Source organism: Python bivittatus, unplaced genomic scaffold (genome assembly GCF_059951505.1).
Source record: "Python bivittatus isolate LINGU-HERP-01145 unplaced genomic scaffold, Pbiv_v1 ctg000350_np1212, whole genome shotgun sequence".
In the NCBI taxonomy this organism is placed as follows: domain Eukaryota; kingdom Metazoa; phylum Chordata; class Lepidosauria; order Squamata; family Pythonidae; genus Python; species Python bivittatus.
In genome coordinates, this window is record NW_028277074.1 from 31937409 (window position 1) to 31958198 (window position 20790).

The 20790-nt window shown below is 33.4% G+C and overlaps 1 protein-coding gene across 2 annotated transcripts in view; it reads right to left on the minus strand.

The window, feature by feature from the left end:
- CNKSR2 (connector enhancer of kinase suppressor of Ras 2) overlaps nucleotides 1-20790 on the minus strand; it is a 167339-nt gene that overhangs the window by 87953 nt on the left and 58596 nt on the right. For both annotated transcript variants that reach the window (XM_088144838.1, XM_088144839.1), the window contains exons 6-8: nucleotides 17616-17735; nucleotides 9024-9083; nucleotides 339-407 (exon numbers count right to left, since the gene is read on the minus strand). In XM_088144838.1, coding sequence (XP_088000964.1) covers nucleotides 339-407; nucleotides 9024-9083; nucleotides 17616-17735 — 249 coding nt within the window. The remainder of the gene's footprint in view (nucleotides 1-338; nucleotides 408-9023; nucleotides 9084-17615; nucleotides 17736-20790) is intronic.

Genomic DNA, 20790 nt, shown 5'->3' on the forward strand with positions numbered 1-20790 from the left:
TAACTAGGCTGAAATTCACTGGCTCTTTTCTCATGATATGACTGACATACTCAGCTGCTATTTCCAGGAAAGTAATATACCCAGTAAAGTAGCAGCAAAATATCATGAAGAACAAAGCTTGTTTGAGAGGGAGCAGCCAACTTCCTTTATAGAAACTGGCCAGTTGTGCTTTTTTTTAACTGTTGGGGAGAAGTGGCTACATATAAATATCACAAGAATGACTAATTTTTATCTCATGCAAATGCTGCTCAACATAGTAAACCAAAATTGTTAACATGAGTTGCTGATAAACTAGTGCATCTTCATCTTCAAGTGAAACAGAATTCAATTATACATACCACAGTTTGGTGATTAACTTGAATCACTTCATCGCCAGCATGGATTTTCTTACATCGATCTGCAGGTGACTGAATTTAAAATAAAAGAGATGATAAAGAATACAATTCTTACATATTATCATCTCTCCTTTTGCAAAAACAAAAATCATTAAGCTATGAAGATTGTATTTAAATTTTCCAATAAATAAATAGTTTTGTAAATATATAAATTTATTTTGAATTTTTAAAATATGCAAACTAGGAGTTCTTGGGCATATCTCAATTTATTATCTATTATTTTCCAATCAGGATGTAAATACAGGAACAAATATAAAGATACAAATATAAAAGCAATGAGCAATTAAGAACTTCCATCATTCTGCACAGAAACTGTGACCTTCAAGACAAATGTTCAAGCCTTCAACTTTAACCCATTATCTTCCATTACTTTTTTCTCCCCTTCTTTCTAAATATGACTGGTAAACCATATTATTCTCTTAAGGATTATGGGGGACACAGGAATGATGTATATCTTTCAATGTAAACTTCATTAATAGTTGCAATAAAAAGAGCCTTTTTAATAACCCATACTTGCTTAAAATTTCAAACAGTAATATAGTTATCTAGTTTGCTAACCAATTAGGCATTTCAAGTATGAATGTTGTAAAATTTGCAGAGATTACAAGAATATTTCTAAAAAGTTTATTTCTGTAACTATATTTTAATTGAGCAATGAAATTTCATTGTCTTTTTTCTGTATGTGGATTTAAGCAATCCTAGTAAAATATTTTTTATATAAGTAATAAACCTATTCATACCAGCTCATGAGCATTAACAATATGAATCAAAAACTTTATCAATAAAATCACAACTACCAAGATACAATTTAAAACACTTTAAAACACAGCAGAATATAAATAATATAATATCAATTTTTGTTGTTGTTGTTCAGTCATTAAGTCGTGTCTGACTCTTCGTGACCCCATGAACCATATCACACCAGGCCTTCCTGTCCTTCACTGCCTCCCTGAGTTTGCTCAGTTTCATGCTCATTGCTTCAGTGATAATATTAGTATCTGCTTAAAAATCCAAACAGGAGGAAGGCAGAACTATAGACTTCAACCTAACAGAAGCAGTATGTTACAAAGATGGTAGCATTTCCAACTGAAAAAGTTTTGCTCTTCAGTCTCAGGTGGGTTGCTGTATTTAATCCTGAATGAAACTACATATGTAATTCAGAAACTGGGCTGAAGTGGGAAAGAGTATTCGTTTCCCTTAGTTCATCTGCTATCTACTTTTTGGTACTGTACAGCAATTAAGATTTGGGTGGACATAGGAATTCTATCTCACTGATCAGATACTCCATTCAATAATCAGTTCTGAGTGCTTGTTACTGGATTTTATACTGCTTATGTTCACCAATGTACTTGATGCCTAAGAGTCTCTCTTCCTGATTTAGCTGGGATAATCTGACATTGGATTACTCTAAGTTCCTTGTCCTGAAATATTTCAGTAGCCCCACTGAAGTTATCCAGTCAGGAATGATTGATGAATTTATGTCTATAACTATGCACCTAACCTAACTAGTATACATTTGGATTTGGTTTTCTATATAGGTGGAGCTGTTGGAGCCTAAATCTACTGTCATAGACAGCTCACTCCCTGGTAACCGAGACTGATAGCTGGTATAAATTTATGCTGGAGTGAAGGACTGGTTAAAATGTTTCAACTCAGGCTCCTGATGAATGCAGACTGCTTTATGTATATCCTTGTAGGACTCTCCCATATTAACTGTTAATGAACTGATTGACTGATATGTGGAATATGAAGAAGACCCAGGCAGATAAAACTTTTACACCTTAATTATCTCTTCCCCTTGCTGAACCAAATCAGTCTCTTGGTTTACTAGGAACTAAAAGCAATAACGTGGGTGAAATATTGATTTGAGAAGCAGGAAGAGGACTTCATGGAACAGATCAATTGAGCACTTAACACGGTCCATTTGAAAACCTACTTGAAGCCCTACACTGCTATAGTGGAAGTGGCAAATAAGGCTTACATCTCCACCTTAATTGAATATACACCAAATAATGCCTTTTTCTATACTGCAAAATATTCCCCAAGATGTTTTGTTTGCTTGTTAGATTTATACCCCACCTTTCTGCCAGGAGCTCAAAGTGGCCTTGGGGGGAATGTCTCTTCATTTAACAACAATTCTGCAAGATAGGATGGACTGAGAGAAAGTGACTGGTCCAAGTCACTCAGTGGGTCTGCATGGCAAGTGATTCTAAGGTGAACCTGAACCTGGGCCTTCCTGTCCTAGTCTGACATCCTTACCATTATTCCACACTGCTGAAATAATAATTGGAACAGACCAGTGGCATGCTATAGGCAAACCGCTTTGTTCTTCGAAGAAAGCTGATCAGAACCATCTAGACTTGGACTTCAGTGTTGAGGCAAGGATGTGACTTCAACAACCTTTTGTCTTGTTATTTTAAATCCATTTTAGCTTGTAGAGCATGGAGATGTGAACAGGATGTATGAAAAGATAAAGGCTACTGCATACTTAATCAACCCTTATCTCTCATGACTGATTAAATCAGCTAGGGTGAATTAATCTTAAAGCTAAAAGAGGTAATCAATGCTTTCTCACAGTAGAGCTATGCTCCCTTCTGCCTAAATGAGGCATTAATAACACTTCTACTGAAGAAACTTTCCCTTGACTTAGATCTGATCAATTACAGACTAGATATAAGCTCCAACATTCAATTTCTGTGAAAGATGACCAAGAGGTCCAGATATACTGTATATGACTTATAGTTTCCTCAGGTCTTTTAGTAGAAATATGATACTAAATTGCTTTGGTCATTTCAGTGGATAAAATCAGAAACAAGATGAGGGGAGTATGATATTCATAGCTTTGGACTTTGCGGCAGCTTTTGGTATCACTGTACATTCTAGTTTGCCTAGATGGGATTGGGCCTTAAAAAGTCTTGTTGCTTGTGGGCCATTTCCAGAAGAAAGTACTGGGAGCTAAGCCCTTGACCTGTGGTGTCTCCAAGTGTTCCATCCATGATGTTCAATATTTAAATTTAGCAGCTGGGGAGATCAACTGCAGTTTTGAAATGCTCTACGGTTCCTTACTATCCAACTGTAAAGAAGCAATCAGTATCTTAACATTTCCTAATAGTGAGCTAGCTGAAAATAAATCCAGAAAAATGGAAGGACCATTAATAAATAGGAAACTGGATTCAAAAATTAAGGTAAACTTGTTTTAGTTAGCTCTCCTGGCAAGAACATGTTCACAGTGTTGGAATGTTCCCTAAGCCTCAGATGTTACTGGATTCACAGATGGAGGCTGTGCAAAGTTAAACTCTTCTGAACTGGTCAGATATAGTGGTTATCCTTACTTTAGTTATTTTCCTTGACTGTGGATTGCCCTTCTAATAGGAATCGTGTTTAATGTCAACTATCTTAACACTGACGAAAATCTGTAAAAACACATCTTTTTTTGGCAACCTTTTAATTGTTTAATTGTTTTAGTATTAATTTTACTCTTCATTTTAATTTGTATATCTATATACCTATTTGTAACCACATTGAATACTTATTAGAATAGAAACATAGGGTATATATCAAATAAATTTTAAAAATTAAAATATTCAATTAGAAGATAGCTAACGTTCCTGTATAATCTTGGGTTTTACTACAGGCGGCATACAAATTTAACAATAAATAAATAAATAAACAAACAAACAAACAAACAAACATAATTTCCCAGCAAGAAATAGGGCATATAGCACTATTTGAAGTCACCTAGAAGCCCCTTTCATGAGGGTGATTTCCCATTCAGAAATGTGGCTGGCTAGAAACTTTTTTGCTTGAGTAGTAGTATCAGCTAGTGAAAGGAAATCTCACAAGCTGTAGCAAACCAGCTGAATCCATAAGATGCAAGGCTGGAGGTCTCAAACTTCCTTTCCCAGAAGCCTTTCACATGCTATCCTTTCTTCCAGATTTGGGATAGTGGCTTATTATTTATGTTGCTACCAGCTGTGTTCTGGGGAGCCCTCACTTGATGTGTATTGCCTAATCCTGATGTGTATGAGAGATAGCCTTTCATATCCTGCGCTGCTTTTCTAGTAATTAAGTGTCCAAAAAGTAGAAATAATTTCAATACTGCAACCTCCTGGCCATGTAATGTAGAGGCATAGTGTCTAGAGGATAAAGCCCTTCTTCTCTCTTGGGAGACAGATCAATCTTACAAGAGGAAAACAAAATAAAAACTTCATTTTACAAAATGAAAGATGAAATATAAAATCCCTTTTTAACCTGAAATATAAGAAATGCAAACACACAATATCTAAAAATGTGAATTATAGAGCTGCCCAAATCAGCTGACAATTTAAGTAAAAACAAAAAAAACCAAGAAAATCCAGTGCCCTTGACAGACCACAAAATGGTGTTTATCTGCTATAAATGTGTATTAACTACCCCAAAGTTTCCATAAAGGAAAAAAAATTATAGGATGGAGAGTAATGTTAATATATGACATAAATTAATTACTCAGTCACATAGATTACATAACTAGATCAATTACATAAATTAATATTACATATTACAAGGCAATTCTATAAATAAAAACATAATTTCTAGTACATAGAAATAAGAACATGAAACAATAAGAACTCTGGTCTTTAGTACTACATAGCAAACATAAATCAATCTAGTACAAATTCCTGGCTAAATATTTTTGCCAATTTTTACAGAAATAGAACCATTCCTGCAACACACGTTTCCTCTGCACCAATTACCTGGACTTCCCCAGACTCTTGGAAATTCAATTTTCATCAGGGGCTGCTAGGAAAATGGTAAAGTCCACAATTTTTCCAGCCCTCAATCCACATATTTTTACAATTTGTTTTAAAATAATCAGCCTTTCCTATCTCCCATTCTGTACATGACCAAAGCACCTCTCCCTTGTGAGGATGCATACAGAATGCCTAGCATGAAAGGCTGCCCTTTATATGGAGATATGGATTAATAGTCTGGTATGAGGGGCTGGAAGGAAAGTTAGATTCACAACCACAACATATCTACAAAGAAACAATAACACACTCATGGATTTGTGAGCAAATCAGGGTGATTTTCAGTCCTCTGTATTAACTACCTGAAAGCCAACTCCTTGACATCACTGATTTTCCCTCCACTGAGTAAAGAAAGTGCTGAGCATATCACATGCATTCCATTTAGACACACTAAATGTATCCCAAATGAAAGGGCATATTGAATCATTTATAATACAGAATCCCACAGATTGTAGAAGAAGGACATCTAGAAGAGACAAATAAATGGAAATAGTTCCCTGAATGCAACAAATATCAGAACCACTTAAATGGGATATACTACATTTTAAAAGCAAAAGGCATTTTATATAGCCTACACAAAATTTCTTACCAATAAGACAGTAAGACATATCATTTTCAAATAGGCTATAATATATATTTTCCTAAAGTTTACTGCATATATTCCTAGTCCATAAAAACACAAATATGTTTCACCATAATATCTTCCCATAGAAAATTCATAATACAAAAGCTTCTATTCAATTTCTATTATTTGAAAGCATTTTTTTTTCAGATTCTGATGCTAAAATTGCCATCTAAAGTTTGGATTCTTTTTAAAAAAATGCCAAAGATAAATTATTTAGTTGTAAGTGATCAATTTACTGTTTTCTTGTTGTATCTGACTTTTGGTCTCCATAATAAGTTTTGTCATTGTTGCAATGATAACGTAAATTTTCACAATTTTTAGGACACAGTAGTAAGTGAAGAGATTCCATCCTATCTGAGAAAAAAGAAATAAAACCTCTTCTAAAATGATACCTTCGACCTGTAACTTTTAATAAAAATACTCATAATAAATTATTATGAATCAGTTAAGTAAAAATTAGCTAAAAATATACATATATTCTCAAGAAATGGAGAAAACTAAAATTAGTTTTAGTTGTACAGTTGAACCATCAACTTCAAGTGGTTTAAAAAGTTAATTACATTGCAACTGATCTTAAAATATAATAAGAGGATTCTTATTAATGTGACAGAGCTCTATATAGTTTTGCTATTCATTATACAATTTCTGTATTTCCCAGGATTGCTGAACCTATTTGGAAATTACAAAATATATTTTAAAAAGACAAAAGCAAGGCTTATCCTAACAGTAATTTATAGCACCACTTACAAATTCTAACACTTGATAAAAATAAAATAAATAAAGCACGTAAATATGACTTTGAATTATTTCTAAGTCCTTTACCAGCAATATCTTTGTGTATATGTATGACCTGGGAAACACATGGAAAACTGCATATGCTCTGTTCTAGATCATGTGACTGGGAGGAAGGAAGACTTAGAATGGAGCAGTTGCCAATATTCCAAGTCACTGCCCAGGGTCTGTCTCATACAGAAGCACTGGAGGATTGTCTTCTTTTTTCCTCCAAGCACCAGTCTGATTTGGCCCACATTTTAACTTTTTTTTTTTTTTTGCCCAGCCTCTCTTCCCACACCAAATTTGGTCCCATTCTCTTCAATTTTCAGAGGGTTATTGTGCTGCTGGACAAAGTTCCAACTCACTTTACATAATTTCTTTCCAACATTCTGCCGGGTTGAAAACAATAAAAAGCATTAAGGGATGATATGTCAAATTCTACAATATTCCAGTGCATCTAAAATGACTTTGAATTACTCTGCTTATGATTGTGCATAATTATTTCTAAATTGCAGTAATAGATTTTTCTTATCTACAAAAAGGATAATTGTACCTAATCTTGTTATACTTCACAAGTAGCCTCTTAAATGCTGGTGAGTGCCACTTATTAAATCAAACTTCAAAAACATAACTTATTTCTGCCCAAATATAAATCAATTTCTTTCTGAATAAATCCATTCATTATATATTAAGGCTATAAGTAGTATGTTCCTTTTACAAATGCTTGTATTTATCAAGAATGGGTGAATATCTTATATTTGTTATATATATATATATTTTAAGAGATGCTGACAGTAATGTCTTTCTAATAACTGTTCATGTAAGCATGTTGCTACTAGCAGTTCAAAGAAGCAATATACACATAGTGTATATAAAAGACATTTAGCCAATGATTTGTCATTCTGGTAAAAAAAAAAAAAACTACTTCAGAAGAAAAACAAACAAGGCTAACAGTCCACGTGATTCTTCTACAAACACATATTCACCCACATACTTGCAATTCCCTACCATCTCATTTAGCTTTGGACCCAATCAGTTTTGCTTAGGTTCATACGTATCTATCTGATCAGTCATGTAATGTACATGAAGGGGCAACGCAGATACTTTGGTCTGATATCACTTCTACCCTAGGAGAAATGTTAACCAAGTAATATAAACTGAGAAAAGAGAAATGGAGTGGGCATTCATGTGTATTATGCTGACTTAAAAATAGAGTGTTAGTAGCCCTTCTCAACCACTCATGAGGATTCAAATAATATAAAAGAGGTGAGAGAACTGTAGGAGTAAGCTTTCAGTCTCACTTACAGTATATACATTCAGTAAAACACCTGTAGAAAGCATCCATGGGTACACAGGGAGGGGCTCTCTAGTTTTGATAATCTGAAAATTAATATTTCAATAAGGAGCTTCCATAGAAAAAGAAACCCTATGATGGCTGCTAGGATGGGAGTTAGAATAGTTTATATTTAAAGAAGTTAGGTCTTTATTAGCTCCAAAATTAAATGATATTCCTATTTAAGAAGACAATGTTCATATCACATGATATGACAAGCCACATCCCTATGTGCAGTGAACTACTCTTCCCCTCAAGTTTGTGGATTGAAGTCAGCCAGTCACAGGATTTAGGATACTGTATTGTGTAAAATTCGTGCAAAAGGAACTTGTGGAAAAGGACATCTTCATAAACTTCTCATGATCTATAGACACCCTCTTTTGTTTATTCCCACTGGAAGTTTCCAGTGTACTACATTTGCATGACACAGTAAGCCCTTACAATTTATAGATAGTCATCTTCCAGGTGTGTGATATAGGAGTGAAGGAGCAATTTGGAATGTTTTATGCATAAATTAGTAACAAATCAACCTGTTTTGTATTATTATGTGAACTGCACAAGTAACTTTAGATGAGAGCTGGAGAGTTTCTGAAATTCCAACTACCATACTATACTATAAAATAGATTAATACAGTAGAGTGTCCATGGGTGAACTATGGATGAATTAGCTGTGTGTGTGTATTAATTGTATGTATGTATGTATGTATGTATGTATAAAAATCTCTAAGACTAAAATTCTAAACATAAAAGAGTGCCAAGAACATTTCTATTAAGAAAGCTTACACCTTAGCTGTTAATATTTTATCTTAAGTATGATAATCCTGATGAAATGGAAAAGACATTTTACTTTATCACAAAAGTCCACCAGGAACCCTCAAGCATATCTTATATGACAAGAAAACAAAAGATTTTACATCCCTTCAACAGACTAAACTTCTCATCAGTTTAATACAAGTTGTTTCAAGCTCTTTTCCCCATAAGCAGCCCTTCTTTTTCTAAATATATTCTTGATCCTTTGCAATTAACATAGGCAAGGACAGGGGTAACTTAATCTAAAGTTAAATTTAAAAATGCTCCAGACCTCAGCAAAATTTATTATCAATACTTACATTTTCTGTTGTTCCAGTAATTACATGGAGACCATCATATGTAGATTTAATGTACATACCCTAAGAAAAAGACATCATGGGAAAGAATTTGAAAAGTTTTTGCATACTACCATCCAATATATACTTCTCATCTGTCTAAAATTTATCTGCTAACAGTTGAGTGGTACTAGAATACTACTCTGAATAATAAAAAAGTGATTCCATCCAAAGCAAAACAAAAAAACCACCCCAAAACTGATGTATATCAGGTGAAAACTAGTTTAAACTTTGTGGCAGCTATCTTCGGATGCTATTCATTCGTTTGTAATGACTCATCATCTGGCTTAGATTTGTGTGACATGAAGTATATTCGCAATCTTCAGGCATCAACTGTAATGAACCATGGAATTATTTAAAATAACTTCCATATAGCAGCATGTTCATGTCTACTACTCTGGAGCTGGACATATAGTCTCACTTTTATAAGTACAATCTATAGGTACAGCACTACAAACTATACACAATCCAAAATAAAGGGCAAATCCATGTGTACGGAATCAAATCATGCATACTTCTCAGTTGTGTCAATCACATTAAGCTGCACAACATTTGGTTTCATGGTAGGGGGAAGCTATATTGAGTTTCCTACAGTGATCTGAAATTATATCTTAAGGGAGCCATTTTTAAAAATCCAAAGTTTTAAGGAATCATCATAAAAGAGGTTGGGAAAAGGCTGTAAAAAGTCAGGCCGTCATTTCATGATTAAAAAAGGGGTCAACTGCTCCTCAATAAAATAAGAAGCATGTACTGATTTCATAGGGTTTAAAATACAATACTTTAATAAACATGTTCATTGAAATGCATGCTGATTGAAACAAAAAATGAGTGATTACACAACAAAGAATTATTATAAAACATGGCAAATCATAATCTGTGAACTTTCTACTTACTAACAGGATCAATAAAAAGGTTTCTAATACATGTAAGCATTTATTATTTTGTAAAGTTATAAATTTGATTCAAGAACAGTGTGAAATTGATATTTAATAAGTTGATACATGTAGTTCAACACTGAAATTTTAAAAATTCTCAATAAAATATTAAATACATTTCTTTCAAAATTAACAGGACAATCCTATAAAATACTTTCATTTTGTGAAATTTACTGAAAAAAGTTGTATTGTTCTTTGTAATTTACTATGTTCCCACGTATTCAAATGAATATAAAGCCTAAAGTAAACATAAACTTCCAAATTCATACTGATGCAAATGTAGATTACGTTTTCCATCTAATTTTTACAGTACCCGTTGATACATTTACTAGATGACAGATCCAGTCTGTCTATGATTTTAATATTTTTAAATGTATGATTGCTATATAGCTTTGGGTGCTAGCTGAAGAAGCTGATTGTCCAGTTTTACTCTGTTCAATTCATGAATATAATTAGTTGAACAACTAAAACATCCACTTATGTGTTCTGCTATACCCCTGGTAAATAAAAATGGCCAGAGAGTGTTGACTCTCCTGCTGGTGGGGAAGAAGAACACTAAAAGAAGGTGTAGTAAAAACAACTTGGAAAAAAATATTTCTGTGCATCTTCTCACATACCTATAATCACTGTCCAACCTTCCTTTGACAAGACTCTAGAATGAGAAGTATGGACTCACCTTTCGTTTTTCTTTGATGAAAATGATTAACTGGATTTTTAAAATTTGTACCATTATTTAAAATCTGCTTTAAGGACCCCTCGATGTGTCCCATAAACAACACTAATTCTTCTCTTTACTGAATCCTGTCAAATTCTCTTCACATATTCTTTATTCAGATTATATCTGTTAAATGTTTTTTTGTCCCATGTTGATTCTAAGGTGTTTTGTTTTCTTTTTTACTAGCTCTGTTCTGTGAGGGATTTTTAAAAAATTGTTATTATCATCTTTTTTTCTGTTCTGTCTTAACATAACACAGTGATCTAACTCTTTTTTAACTTGAGACTGAGGACTATCCATTAGAAGAAAGTGCCCTCTGCTCCATGTTTTCAGGGAGAAAACTGAAGAAAGCACAGCTCAGGTTTGCTGAGGAGATATGTTAGCTTAAAATAAATAAATAAGCATTCAGTCTAAACCTCTTGTCCTCCATATTATTTATACTAATATTTAAATAGTTAAAAGTTAAGGTTTGTTTGTTCTTGAATAGTTACACCTTGGTACTTATTTTCTATCCACAAGAACTGCCATTTTGCTTATAAATTTCTAAAAATGAGTATTTGGTGAATCCTGCAACATGATTTTATAGAATTCTTCATGACAGACCTTCCTTTGATGCCTTATTTCATGATAATTGCCCTGCATCAAGACTTGCTAGAGAATTTCTCCTTTGTTTCCCTTCCTTTTTGTTTTAACAGGCACTTGATTTTGGACCTATTCTTCTGTGTCTGCGTGTGTGTGTGTGTGTGTGTGTGTGTGAATGCTTTGTTAGGAAGCTACTAGCCCTAGCTCTTTTCATTAACCTGTTTTATGATGAACTCAGGATGGCAGCCTAATAAAGTAAATGCAATATAACTCCAAAAGTTTTAAAATCTGCAATGGAGGCTCTTCTTCCATTTCTGTAGAAATGTTTTGTTGCTATTTTTAGAAAACAATTATTATTTTGTCATGTCAGTGGTAATTTTAACATGAGATGGCACACCTTAGGTACTAGAGCTTAAACATGAAATGATCCATTGTTATTTATTTATCTTGCTGGGAGGAAACTAGAGAATCATTACTTTTGAACCAGTCTGTGCCAGATATTGAGTTCTTGGAAAAAGCAGTACAGTTGGTGTCACTGTTAACATTTTTTTCATCTTTTCTATGTTGTTCCTTTCTGCCCACATATCACTGCACGCTGTCTGATTTATAATGATCTGAGTGGGGAAAGTTGCAGTAGTTTTGTAGGGTTTTAATATTTAGCTTTAAAATCTGTTTCGTAGAAGTGGGTGGTGGGGGTGTGCTTTTGTTTTGCACAAAATAATGTATGTAAAAGTGATAACATATGTATGTGCTTACATGCAGGCACATGCACAGACACAATAAGGAGTTGGTAAGATAAAAGTCAGTGTTATAAAAACAATTATTACCAAAATAAACATGCTGATTAAAAGTAGAACTCTGAACAGGAAAATCTGAAAACTGAACCTAGTTAAAGGAGATACATACACACACACAGACAGATTTTTCAAGTAATATGAAATCCATCTTTTTTTGGAATAAGTAGGCCCAGTTTTATGTTGCCACTCAGTGGTAATAAGAACATAAGTGGGGAGGGGGAGGGGAGAGAAAGAGAGAGAAATATCAAGCAAACCAGGCTACTCAAAAGCAGACAACTTTCCCTGAAGTATTGTCATTATGAGATAGATAGATAGATAGATAGATAGATAGATAGATAGATAGATAGATAGATAGATAGATATGCAAAATAAATTATATATATTCCCAAAATGGATCAAACTCTTCAGATACACTGCATGTAACTGTAATGGCCTTAATTTTCTTATTAAATAATACTTCAATGAAATATTGAAATAACTTTTCAAAGTTATAGAAAATAATTTTATTTCTTTTTTACTTAATCAGAATATTTTTCACTTAAAAGAAATGCCTTTGGATCCTACATTTATAACATATAAGTTGAATTAAATATCTAATATTTTGTATTATCTGATACTATAATGTGAAGACATCAAGGAATCTAGTAGAACTGTGTGTAATGCCATTTTGAACACATATTAAATCAGTTAATAAATTTTCTGAGGCAATCAGCTAAACTAAGTCTAATAACTAATCTTTTGAGTAGATGTTTACATTCTTTTGACTTACATATCAATGATTTGACAAATTAACTTCAGACAATGGAATTAGATATAGCATGCATATCTACAGCCAGTCACAATACTAGGACACCCATTCTTCACCAGTTATATGGTAGTCCAAAGCATTCATCTATTTTTTATATTTGCATGCTTCTTTTGGTGGACTACCTACAAATGCTGAACGCATGTACTGATTTATATGCTTAATTCTCAATGTTCTTTCTGTTGTTAACTGACTTAAATTTAGTAATTATATAAATGGCAGGTTTTCTTCAATAAGTCTAGTTTTATTCAACACAAAAATATTTATCCTTTTTCTGGGTTTTATTTCCTTTCTTTTTCTCAACCCCCCCCCTCATTTTTTTCTATTATACACACATACATACACCCATATGGTTCACCCATGTTACACCACTGTTGCATGACCTGCACTGGGTCCCAGTCTCTTTCTGGGAGCAATTCATGGTGCTGGTTACCATCTTTAAATCCCTACATCTGTGGAATCCCTCTTCTTGAGTATATCTGCCTGTTCTATCACGTCAGATAGGGTGGCAGTGCAGCTCCAGGTCCCTTCCCTTAAAAGTTGACATCTAGAGGGACCTAGAAGCATGCCATCTATAGCAGTAAAGGGATGGTTCTGTTGGATGCTTTGGAGAAGGATGGCTGAGGTGCCATGTTTTGATTTTATTGTTTCCATTGATTTTTTAAAAATTTTCATTGTGTCCTGAGCCACCCAGAGTTGTGTTTTAAAAAGGGTGGTCATATAAGTCTTTAAAATAAGTAAACAATAAATATACACAGTGTTCTGCACAGACAGGTACATGTCTCCTTTATGAAATACCTTTGCTCTAAATGATTACACTCTAGATGATATATTCTACAAACCTTATGCCTTCTTATATAATAACAAAATATATTTGATATATGTATAATTTTATAATACTTTTGTAATTCCAGAGAACAAATGTTTCACTTGTATTGCCGTGAAACAAATAGTACTTCCATAACATTCAAACTGATAGAGGGGAAAACTTAAAAACTATGCTTGAGATAAAGGTACCATAATGAAAAATAGAACAGAATATTTATAAAAAAAACTAATATTTTTAATATTGCAAGAAAATCTCAAAAGATGAGCATAAAATTTTATAAAAGATTAATATATAATTTTTAAAATCAACTGCAGAAGAACTATATATAAGTGCTTTTGTAAAATTATTCTTTATGGTAGACTGTAGACAAATGTGAAAAAGCTTAAACTAAAACTTACAAAAAATAGAAGTAATCATAAATATCAAACGCACACACACACACCCAACACATGCACACTCCAACACACACACACACACACACACAGATTTTATGACTGACTCTTCTAACCTTGGAAGGCACCATCTATGGGCAACAGGAAAGGATACCAGGGCAATTGGATAGATGAAGTAAAAATCACTACATATCTAGGAGATTCAAAGACCCACCCCACCCCACACTCCACCAGAGACTTGCACTGGAAGAAGACTTAGACCATGATTGCTCATGATATTCATATCCTCATATCTCTGCCTGATCCTACAAAATTCTTCATTTTGTTATTGTTCATCAAAACAATATATTTAGCCTTCTGAAAATTCAATGCTGTATAACTTAATTTTACTAGTAAAATAATGAAAACAATATTTTAAACGTTAAGATGTGCTTCAGAAGATATAAAATATTTATCCAAACTTATTTATCAAAATACATTACAATAAATTTGAAAAACATTTATAAGATTCTGTCCTACAAGAGACTTGTTAAAATAAGTTAGAATATGACACTTAACACAACATTTTAAAAGGTACCAAACCAAAATTTAAGGTGTGTAAGTGTCAAAAACAAGTATATGTGTGTGTAGAGGCATGTGCACATGCCAATGAATCTGGCATGTATGTACACACACACTTCCTGAGATGGAAAGATTGCCCATCCATGACCTATAAAATGGCTCAGCTGAAGTATGTAAAAATTAATTTGTTTTTGAAACATTGCAAATCCTATTATTTCACACACATGAAAATGCACAGGCAAATCACTGAATCAGTAAGCACTTGCTTTATCAACTAAACAAATAACATTCTTATTTTTAGAAGCAAAATGGAAGAAGCACAATACATTATAATTAAACCAGTGAAACCTCCTCCTACAGATATTAACATCTCTACTCAGCTGATGGAAAATTTCTGTGAATTGATTACATATGAGGAATCTTGAAAACTCAGTACTTCTATGACTATTTCTTAAAATTCTACAAGATCTGATACAAAAGATTTTGTACACTGCTTATGAATTCTTCAAACATTCACAGCCAATATATTGTTAATATACATAGCACATTCAATACCAGTTCTATTGGGCAAAAATATCCAATTTATTTTTAATATATCAACTGGGTACACTAAATTAATAAGTCCTAATTGTCAAGTTTTCCAACCTGGACTTGGCAGTAAATCTCATATCTCCTGATACTTGACGGCATAACTTGATTCCTCAACTTGACTTGACAGAAGATACGGCTCAGCAAAATTAAAATCTTTATTGCAGAGAAGAATGAAACCATACACAACACTTGATTGCCAGTGAAAAGGTGCAATGACTTTTGATAGCCTCGGGGTTTTAAAGTCATGGTTTCTTCCTTACCCATTAATGAATACTTGGTATGGCTCTTGGTAGCCTTGAAATGAATGGTTGCTATACTTCTACATGATGGCCATTTCTGGCCTGAGAACTACTTCATGCCTTAATCGTTACACTGATACCACAATAATGTTTGTGGGAATTAAAGCAATAGAATAATGTACTAAAAAATTGAAACTGAAGTGCATTTAATTTTTTTTACATGGCTTGAGTGTTTTGTTCACTTTTCTATCCTTTCCTTCTTGCTTTTACCATTATTTGATCCATATAACATATAACATCAGCCATAACATTAATTTCAATTGCCTTCATTTCTGCACTGTAATTCTTTCATGTTAAGAAGTTTCATACAAATTCCTTGCTATATCTTCTTTACATTATGTTTTCTTTGTAATTTATTTCTCTACTGCTATCAGAACTTCCAAGTTGACAGCAATGATACATAACTTTCAGATAAAACAAAACTCTGTGTGAAGTTTGATTACACAGCTCCTTTACTTGAACTTCCTATGTAAGAAATGCTAAAAGACCCTTTAAAAACCATCAAGTATCAGTAATAATTATAAGAAAATGTGAATCATTATTCTTTCATTCTAATTATTTTTAACATTAAGCAGTTTATGTAAATATCACTTATAAAATATTTTTCATTACTAGGCTAATAAAAGGTTAATATTACAACTCAATATTTGATTCCAAAATAACATGTTTCAGCAAGAAATAGGTAAAATAGTGACCACTGCTCAAAATAATTTACAGAATACATTTGGAAAAGAACATATAACCTAATTAAAAAAAAACAAAACTGAAAATCCATTCTGATTTATTTTTTTTTTACTTAGAGAATATACAGTATATACTGTATATACAGTATACTGTATATACAGTACAACCAAACCATTAATAAGTATTTCTGTACAAGGACAGCCTTAAAATCTAAAGAAATAAATAGCAGAAAAGCTGTGACAGAAACGGGGGTGGGGGGGAACCTTTACAATTAAAAAGAGAATTTTGTCATCTCTTAAAAAGCACTTCTGAAAGGAGAGACTTTTAAAGAAGATCTGAATTAGGAAAGCTGTACAAATATCCAATGAAATTATGAAAGTACAAACAGTTTTAATCATATTATGACATGGGACATGGAATAAATTACAGACGGTGGAATAGAAAATGACTTTAATATGCTATCATGACACTGAGACAAATACAAGATTTAGAACAAGGGACTGCAGAATAGAACAGTAGAAGGCAGATTGGAGGTGAGACTGAGTGCAAAAGATATTGCCAAATTTAAAAAACAATGGTTTCAAGACTTAAAATATTTTAGGTGAAACCAAAACATATCCAATAAAATTAAAAGTGGTGTTATTCTTTGTTTCATAACAAATTTACGGACCCAGCATAACTGTGAGGAAGTTAAAATCAACAATATTTGGGGAAAGCAGTATCAATGATATCAATATATCTAGGATAAGCAAATTTATATAAAAGGCATTTTCATAATTAATTAGGATTATTTATTCAATCTAAATTAAAGTCTTAGAACACCTCACAAGTATTATATAAAATGCAAGAAATATACAATAAAATTATTATATTAATTCCTGAACATATTAACTTTGAAGAAATCTCATAAATTTTAGTGAAACTGTTATTTCATTCCATGCTTCAATAATTATACGGCAATATACAATGTGTTGCAGATTTGCAAGCTTTCTTCCTAATATGATCAGGATCATGGTAACATTCAGTTCATATATTCTGTAAACTTTAGTGAAATGTCCTCCATAAATTATGAATATATTATCAGAGACACAATAAAGCGTACAGTATTCTGTAATTTAAACTTGAAAACCAATTCTAGAAAACTGCAGAACACAATCCACTACAGTACCTTAAAGATAGTTTTAATTGATACTATTTTCTTGAAGATTTTATAAAATAACTGCTAACATGCAATACTGACCATGGTGTTCTGACTGCATCACAAAAATCTGCAATAAACCGACTAGATACGCCAAATAAACATTTTATTCAGAAAATGTATTTCTTCCATCCTGGATGAAGTTTTGATTAACTTTGTACACCTTACCAGCCCTTCACTTGGCTTGATGTTTGCTAGCTGGATCACTTCCAGGTGAGCAGATTGAGACACGAGGGGATCAGATGAAAGTGAGATTATATGATCACAGACGCTAGATAAAGTCTTACACTAGAAATAAAAAAATAAGTATATTAACCAAGAACTTTAAACCTAAAACAGCAAACCCTGGGCATAATGTTTAAAATACAATTTTACTCCCTGATAAGATTGCAGTTATGATAAAATAATCAGTTGGATAAAAAATTCAAGAGACACTTAGAGATCAGGGATTTCTCTCTCTTCTTCCTGTGTTTCTTGTGAACATTAGCAGATATATGGCTGATGAATACACATACACACGCACTTTTTTACAACCATAATAACAAACAAATACAATCCAGATTTTTGCCATAAATACTACATATTATTTAATAACCCATTATCAAATTGGTAATACTAAAGATCAATTGTAATTCAACAGTGGACCACACTGAATATTAATTTGTAATCATCAAAATGTGAATATATTCTCACAATTCAAATGCAGTATCTGCATGTCTGCTTACTGATTTATGCAAATTTATAAAAAGCTGTTTCCTGAAAGCTATTAAGTGGAAATTCAGTTAAATAAAAAAAGATACAAACATTATCCAACATGCCTTTACTTTACCAGACAACTGAACTGTTTAAATTTCTTATCAACTAATAATCTCATGTTTACTTTTAATATACATGCTGACTAACATGCACTCATAAGTTACTCCTTTGAATTGCTTGCTCTGAAATAATTTAATCTTTCTTAATAATTTTATAAATGTTAACTAAAATGTTGCTTATGTTGTCACTATCTGCATGAATTTGGTTTATCCTACAAAGAATAAAACTGATAAACTCTAATTCTATTATTATTTTTAGATATGCTTCTATGAACTAAATATCTCCTTCATTCAAAGTAAACAACTATACCTGACATAAATAGCAATCCAATACTTATAGTTTGAATGAATTCAAAGGCCACCAGGTTAGAGAGGACTGGCCTAAGTAGAGGCTCTCTCTTCTTCAAAGTATTTGAAGTATGTTTCCTTGGATTTCTCAGAAATAATTTTATAGCCTTTAAAGTTATTTTTTTCAGAGTAAGACTAAGAAGAATTGTTACTAAGGACAGTATCAAGATGGTGGTACAGAACCATTCTTTCTCTCCATTGTCTTTAGAGATACTGTTTCTCTATATTATTGTGAAGCCACTGTTTGAAAGTTTTGATGATTTGAGATGGATTGTTATCAGCATTCTGTCTCTCATTTCTGTCCTCTTATTCTATGAAGAAAAACAATTCAAGTAATATTGGTGGTGAGTGGAATAAATGGTTTGTTTGGTTTTTTTTAAATCAAAGAGATCGCCACAGTGGCATTGGAAGAGAACCATCAGTGTGGTACAGAAATTGCATTCAAGCTTGGATGAAGTGGTCAGTCAAGAACTGTTATCTCCTGGTACATGGATGGCTACAGTAAAACTTGAATACTGGATGCTGTATCTACAATATGATGTTCAAAAGTGAGTTGGAATTGGTGTCTCTTTGCTTGTTAGTATACAAATACTAGTATACTGTGGCATTGTCTTATGCTATCTGGATTATTTGGCCTTGAAGGAGGCTCTTGAAAGCTAAATCGCCTTCCAAAGCTTTAACAGCTCCAGTTTGTTCATATGCCATAGTACTGCTGATACAGAACAAGTTCCTCCTTGGATACATAGAGATTGAAGTTTCACTCTCTACCTGAACTTGGACATGTTAATGATAAGGGTGTCTGTTAGGGATGGAGACCTCTATTATAATGATACTTTTAGTGATAATGCATACAACTAACTAACAGTGATGCGATTTCCAGTTGCATGAAGGGATAGAGTAGCAGGATCATCATGGGGTGGGGGTGCATGCAGGGGAGAGTAAATAAAAAGAGGTTTTGATTGTATGTGGCTTAGCAGTTGAACAAAGATATGGGCCTTCACTTATATTCTGAAGGATGCTATCTGTATGAGGTCACAACATTGACACTTGCTGCAGAAACAAGAAAGGAAGAATCAGGAAGGAACCTATGGCCTTTAATAGGATTTCACCTGAGTGGCCTCACCCTGTCCAATGATTCAGGGGTGCCTATACACCTGCTGGTGGAAGGTTAAAAGCATATCAAACACAGGTAAGAGTTCATATTCATATCTACACCATGGCAATTAAGAGCAGCAAATGTCAATGTCTTTTGTTCTTACTGCATTTGCAGAATGCTACTAGCAGTCCTTTTTAAAGTGACTTATACCATATTAGGAAAGGAGGGTTGGAATACCATATGTCAGGCCACTGTGAAAAAGTTTCTAAACATCTGGATAATAAATTTAATCAGATCCACTCAGAGCTGAATATTTGGTGGCCTAGTCCTAATGAGGTGACCAACACCATGTTTTGCAAGGTTATTTATGTGAGTTTAAACCTGTTGACCTCTGAGAAAGTAGGCAGGATTCTCTATGGTATCAGCTTTGCCACCTCTAGTCTGGATCTCTGCCCTCTTGGCTGGTGAAATCTACTAGAGAGATGGATGGGGAGGTGTCAGGATGGTGATAAGCACATCCTTAAGAGGGTGTGTTGCTGTCTGCCTTGAAGGAGGCAGTGGTATGCCCCATCCTCAAGAAGCTATCACTTCACCCAGGAATTCTGGATCACTATGGGAACATACCTGATTCCTGTAGCATGGATAATAAGCCTGGATAACCAGTCTCCAATTTTCCCTTCCTTGCAACTGCAGAGAGACCTGGAAGAAATTAATTATCTGGACCCATTTCAGTTTGGGTTTCAGGCCCAGGCACAGCACTGAGATAATATTGATAGTGGATGAGCACTGGTGAAATCAGGGTAGGGAATATGATTCCCCTGATGTTTCTTGATCTCTCAACAGCCTTTTGTGTCATTGATCATGGTTTCCTTTGGGACTACCTCTGAGGGATAGAAGTAGAAGCCCTGTTTTGATGATTCTTGATGATTCTTCTCCTTTCTAAAGGTGTGATTCCAGTTAGAGAAGGGGAATTAAACCTGAGGTGCCTCGATTGTTAGGTGCTGCACCTTTCAACACTGTTCCTATTCCTTCTTAACATCTACAGGAAACTGCTGGGTGAGGTCATTAGTTATACATGAGATTA